Source organism: Acanthisitta chloris, unplaced genomic scaffold, assembly GCF_000695815.1.
Source record: "Acanthisitta chloris isolate BGI_N310 unplaced genomic scaffold, ASM69581v1 scaffold2463, whole genome shotgun sequence".
Classification (NCBI taxonomy): Eukaryota; Metazoa; Chordata; class Aves; order Passeriformes; family Acanthisittidae; genus Acanthisitta; species Acanthisitta chloris.
The window spans coordinates 1-6,669 of NW_008664192.1; the positions used below are offsets into that span (position 1 = coordinate 1).

The window sequence follows — 6,669 nt, forward strand, 5'->3', positions numbered from 1 at the left end:
AGGAGGGAAAGGAGGAGGAGGAGGAGGAGCAGCCTCAGGTGCAGGCAATCATCTCACGGGGGAAGCAGGGAAATAGCGACAGACGCTCCAGCCGCACCACGGTAACAGGACTCCCCTGCCAAGCAGTTCGGCATGGTGAGGATGCTGTAGGTGAGAAAGCTTGCTCTCTTGCTTTAAAACAGGGGATTGGAGAAAGTAGTGATTATTTTTTTTTTGACGTGCTCTGTGGCTTGTAGACAAAGGGAACGGATAGCCGGAAATATTCTGGGATGTTGTGAGAGCTAAAGGACTTTGTGTACAGCGTGGCGATGCACGGCAGGAAATTAACTCCAAAAAAAGAATGATTTCTCTCAAAGTGCTGCGACAGAATTGAAGGTTTGGCTTTTCTAGTGTCTGAAATTCCTCCTGAAGACACAGCAAGGACTATCAAAAACATCAGAGAGCTCCTGGTACTTTTAAAGAGACTTAAAGCCAATGCCGGCGTAATATCTGAATGACCTTGGAGATCATTTTGTGTGGATTCATTTATTTTCACTGCCAGTCTTCTAGTCTCAGGAACTCTAGGATTAAAGATGCTTTTAACGTTTTAGGGGCCTTTCAGAAACCAAGATTGTATACAATTAATTACCTGCCTAATGATTGTGAACTAATCAAGCATTTACTTAAAACTGAGCACAGAAGATGCTTTCTTCTCACCTTTGCTCTCTCCATAAGTGTGAATAAAACAAACAAGGTAATGTCCTGCAATTAGAAGAACGTTTTCTTTAAAGCACCTATTTATTATGCTGATCATCTAATAAGTACAGAAACCCTAAACCCCTGAGAAGATGAAGCTGAATAACAGAATAACGGAGTAGTAAACAATGGCAGCTTTTCTAGTCAAATCAGCATTTCATTAGCTTCCCGGCAGAATGCAGATGGAAGTTTCTGAGCTCCTTGTGTGGGGGTTTGTGAAATGATTCAGGTGTTGCTACAGAGGTGAGCAATATCATGGATATGCCTATGAACTCCTGGGTACTGATCCACTGTAGCAGATAATGGCAGAGTTTCCAAAGATGATGATTTTAAAATTGCCATTGCTGAAATTAAATTCAAGAGGATTTGTTTTGTCTGTGGGGACATTGAATTATGGTTCTGGCATTAATAACTGTAATGGACTATAACTGTATGAAGGAACTGTGAATATTGACATAAGTCTCCAAATTTTATTCTTAAATTATTTTAATTTTTAAGTGACTAGACACAATCTTCCTCATTGTATGTGAGATGTATGTTTTCTTTCTTGGGAGTCAGAGGACAAATCTGCCTCGTCCCCCACCCGTCTCCCTCCAAATAAAATTCATTATTCATACCCAAACAGTGGTGAGTCTATTGGAATTAACCTTGACAAAAATGTTTTCCTTACCTTTCCAATGAATAGCATGGATCAGACGGAGTGCCACCTCCTGAACGGAGCCACAAAAGACAGCATTAGAGGATGAACTTTTTGCTTTAGTCTCCAATCAGTCTGTGATTTAAACTGAGACATTATAAAGATTATCTCCACTAACTGCTGGTCCAGGAAACCTGAGCTGTACTGAGGTTCCTTCTTCCCTTCCTTCCTCTCTCCCCAGTATATTCCAAAGTAAAGGACTTTCTCAGGAAAATAAGCAGAGATTTCCCCCCCTCCCCTCCCCGGCACCTCCTTCCCTGGGAAATGAATGTGTCTCTTTTGTCAGTTCCTATTTCTGTATTTCTGGGTACCTGTTTGTTTTTAGAAGTGCCTTGTGTTTGCTAAAGATGGGTCAAGAGCACTGGAGGAGCTGATCAGTGGCCTTTCTCTTTCTGGCTTTTGTTTTTCTTTTCTTTTCTTTCTTTCTTTCCTTAAAGCTAAGGTGTGCCAGAGGTGATGCACTGATGCTGAGGAGGCATCAACAGCTATGGGACTGTAATCCCTCCCATGTAAGCACTGGCAGTGTCTGCAGAGAGAGACTGTGAGAGGCTGAAGCAGAGCTTAGCTGCTGTTCAGAAAAAAAATCAGATTGCACCCTAAGCACAAAGCATGAACCAGTCCCGATGGATTGAATGGAGGACTCTGAATATGAGCAGTAGTGTTATGAACATATCTGAGCACCTCTCCTGCCCTCTTGGATTCGGTCACTACAATGCAGTTGACATCTGTATCCTTGAGACAGTCGTTATTGTCTTGCTAACCTTTCTGATCATTGCGGGTAACTTAACTGTGATACCTAAGCACAAAGCATGAACCAGTCCCGATGGATTGAATGGAGGACTCTGAATATGAGCAGTAGTGTTATGAACATATCTGAGCACCTCTCCTGCCCTCTTGGATTCGGTCACTACAATGCAGTTGACATCTGTATCCTTGAGACAGTCGTTATTGTCTTGCTAACCTTTCTGATCATTGCGGGTAACTTAACTGTGATATTTGTTTTCCACTGTGCTCCACTCCTGCACCATTACACCACCAGCTACTTCATCCAGACCATGGCCTATGCTGATCTTTTCGTTGGAGTCAGCTGCTTGGTTCCTACTTTGTCCCTGCTGCACTACTCGACAGGTGTCCACGAGTCCTTGACTTGTCAGGTGTTCGGATACATCATCTCTGTGCTCAAAAGCGTCTCCATGGCCTGTCTGGCTTGCATCAGCGTGGATCGCTATCTGGCTATCACCAAGCCTCTCTCCTATAACCAGCTGGTCACACCTTGTCGCTTGAGAATCTGCATCATTCTCATCTGGATCTACTCTTGCCTCATCTTCTTGCCTTCCTTTTTCGGTTGGGGAAAACCTGGTTACCATGGAGATATTTTTGAGTGGTGTGCTACCTCCTGGCTAACTAACGCCTATTTCACTGGCTTTATCGTGTGCTTACTGTACGCTCCTGCTGCCTTTGTCATATGCTTCACCTACTTCCACATCTTTAAAATCTGCCGGCAGCACACCAAAGAGATAAACGAGCGGCGCGCGCGCTTCCCCAGCCACGAGGTGGATGCTGCTGGGGACACCGGGCACAGCCCCGACCGCCGCTATGCCATGGTCCTGTTCCGGATCACCAGTGTGTTCTACGTGCTCTGGCTCCCTTATATCATATACTTCCTGCTGGAGAGCTCTAGGATCTTGGAAAACCCCGCGCTCTCCTTCTTAACGACGTGGCTTGCTATAAGCAATAGTTTCTGCAACTGTGTGATCTATAGCCTCTCCAACAGCGTTTTCAGGCTGGGACTGCGGAGGCTCTCGGAGACGATATGTTCATCTTGTATGTGTTTAAAAGACAGGGACGTGCGGGACCCTAAGCCGAGGAAACGGGCTAATTCCTGCTCCATTTGAAGGGAACTGGCACGACCTGGAGTTTTGATAGTATTTGCTGTGTCTGGAAACTTGCCAGAGAGAAGTGTTTACTTGAGCAGCTTGCCGTGATGTTAGAGTGAGCTTGAAAGGGATGGAGGAGAAGGAAAAGGGGTCGCTGAACCTGACTGTAGCTCCTGTGACATGGTGAGGAGAGCGATGCGACAGAGACGACGGAGAAAGTCAGAACTAAAAATCTTCCAAAGGGCGTGAAGTAACTACCACAGCAGAGGAGGTTCCTCATAAAATGAATAAGCTAGTCACTACCTTCTGTTCCCCCCCCGTAGACGAGCTGTCCTACTGTCTCTGTGTCAGAATATACTGTAGCCTTCTGAATTTCAATATATTTAAGAGGAAGCAATCAGCACCACAGGCAGTGGCTGCCCGTAAATCATATACCTGAGGACTGTAGTAGTTATTGCAGATTAATAATCAGCTCTGTCTCTGCTCACATCTGGTGCAATTTTCAGTTGTACAAACAATGCATTAACCCTCCCCTGGGCATGATGCTTTGGGAGAAACCGGCACGTTTTGGCACAACTTCCACAGCAGCTCTCCCTCTCATCTCCCCTTTTTTTCCATGCTCTGCATCCCTAGATTCCATCCAAGTGGGGTAGTTTGAGGGGCACCTACGAGGCAGACTGAGTTTTCTTCCTGCAGAAAGCAGTAGCCCTTCCTGGGGCTGAGTACAGTGACTTCTTCACTCCTCATCCTCTCGGCCCTGTTCAACCAGCACACGGTGTCGGTGTAGTGCCCCTTAGGGTGTACTAAAGCTTTTCCTTTATTGGCTCCACAGATCCTGCTCATGCAGATAGGATAATGGCACACAGCAGTGTGCAGCACTGCTTGGAAAATTAAACCTAACCAACCCATTTCTTTGGGAACTCTCAAGAGCTTTACTGTTGTAGCTGTCAGTCCGTTGTGTGAACCTCGCTTGCACATACTGTATTCTTTTTTTTTTCCAGGAGAAAAGGTTTAATTGTGGTCTGTGCCTAATGTTTTCATAGCACACGGAATAGGTCAATGCTACGGGATGAAAAAAAAAAAAGACACTTGCTTTAAGAGAAATCTTTCTGTGCAGTTGTCGAAGAGCTGTTTGTTAGACAAGTGTTGGAGGAGGAGGTGAACGAGACAGTTTAGTGTTAATACAGGCCAAGAGCTTCACTGTTTCCTTTTGTACTGAACTGACTTTCAGGTCCTGTGATGAAATCTGTCAGATTTTGCAAGGGCACACATTAGGTCTGTGTAATCAATTGCCAGGGGTTCAGATGCATGCCAGTCAATACAATAGTTAAAATCTCATCTTCAACCAAATGTCGTTTCCTTAGATGGTTATTGGCTTTTAAAAAGGGCCCAATCATTGATTGTTGGTGCCTTTCAGCACTGCACTATTACTCCTTCTTTCACCAAAACGCATATGTAAAGACTGTGCCTATGACCTTTTGTAATGGAAGCTGACCACGTCTGCACACGGGTGGTTCGACTCTAGAGTCCCTTAACCCTGTACTCTTTGTTCTGTTGAGGTGGTTCTGAACCCCTGTACATTCTTTTTTAAACCTGTAAGAAAGCTGAAAGAATGGAATAAAGTAGTATGATGTCTATCAAACCCAGCCTTGGCGTTAGTTCCCTGATGTTACTCTCTGTTCTCTGGGAAAGTCCTTTCGGGTTAGGACTCGAGTGAACGATTTCAAATCCAAACCTCAAAGCTGCTTACTTGCTGTCTGAAACGTTTGTGTACTGGTTTCTAGCACTGCAGAGTCTTCAAAGCAGATCCAAGTATGACTTGAAACATTCCTGGAGCTGAGCTGCTGCTGACAATCAGCTCTAGGAGCTATTAGGGAAAAACGAGTCGTATCCTTGCACGGATCTTGTGATGCTCCGTGTCTGCAGGAACGTGGCTGCTGCCTTCTTTTGGCAGGTTGCTGTTTATTTTGGAAGGCTCCTTTGGCTGCTTGCTGCTCTGTAAGGTTGTGGAACTGTCTCTTCTTACAGGCACCACTTGGATTCGCTCTGTTTTGTCGTTGCTGGTCATTGTTTCACGCTTAGAGGGCCCTTAGCGTGCGAGAGTTAGGCAAGGAGCAACGAAATATCTCATTTCTCACCACTCCCAGGGCTGGTTTCACACCAGTAAAGTCGTTTTGTAGCTGTGCTCCAGTGCTGGCTGCTTACCTCTGCTGGTTTTTATTGGCTTTTCTGCTGATGAGTTTCTATAGGACCTTTGGAAATTGAAGGAAAGTTCTAGAAAATGCTTGAGATCGAGCTAACGTTGATTAAACCCATCCTGGAGGTAGCAGATGCCTTGTGAGCACAGGACTGTAAGTACAGACATGTAGAAACACCTGAGCTGACTCATTTGTGCTGATTGTGCCTTAGTTGAACCCTGTTGTGTGACCTCAGCACGTGGAGCTCGTGCAGCAACTTGGAGCTTTTTTGCCTGCAAGTGGAGTTGTCAGGAGGAACTGGAGGTTTTCCTTTTCCTTAGGCTGTTGTTGGAGGGAGAGAATATGGTAGAAATCCAATGCCCTGCAAACAAATTGTATGTTCTAAGGTTGCTCACCCCTTTGTAAATTCTTTTGGTTTGTTTCTTAAACATTGGCTTAATGATGTTGGTGCGAGAATGATAATTTGCTTACCAAACCTTGAGTTTGGGTTGCTGCAAAGTCACATTTCAACCTATTCTCTATAAATCTCCTGGAATCTGTCAAATTAAACATCCTCTGCAGCCTTAAATTTGCTTTTCTTCCTGCTGTTTCCCAGGTGACAGGATTTGACCTGGTGGTCAGTCACATGAATCTTTAAATTTAGTAAGTGTGTTTCATTTTTTTTGGCAGTGTTTTCTAAACTCATGGTTTAAAATTTTTATTAGAGGGAGCTTTGTTATGGTTTTAACTGATGCCGTCTGAGGATTCCAGCTGGTGCTAAATTCCCTTCCAACATGATCAGGTTGGGAGTTTTAATGGCTTTGAAAAAAGCCACAGACATTCCAGTCACCTGATCTGTCACTTTGGATTTGCATTCTGTCATTATATAAATTCTCATTTTCTTGTAGGAAAATCTGAGTAAATGAGACTTTGAAAGGTTTCACCTGCAGTGCATATCCCACTCTCATGTGCCTAAAGAGCTTCATGAAATACCTGGTAAAGAGGTGACCAGACAGTAAGTAAGGGAGTTGACAGGAAAAAATCCTTACTGATAATACAGGTCATGAAAAGTAGCCAGGAGAAGAAAACATATGTAAAATATGAAGTGAAAACGAGGAGCGATGCCTAATGGGTCAGCAAAACAAATTTATACAGGAAAAACTCCACTGTGCAGGTAGATGAT

General features: G+C 44.3%; 1 protein-coding gene across 1 annotated transcript; it reads left to right on the forward strand.

Moving 5' to 3' along the window:
• Positions 1-2,241: 2,241 nt before the first annotated feature.
• GPR52 (G protein-coupled receptor 52) lies at positions 2,242-3,327 on the forward strand. The gene has a single exon (XM_009071234.1). It carries the CDS (start codon positions 2,242-2,244, stop codon positions 3,325-3,327), a length of 1,086 nt encoding a protein of 361 aa, XP_009069482.1.
• Positions 3,328-6,669: the final 3,342 nt, after the last annotated feature.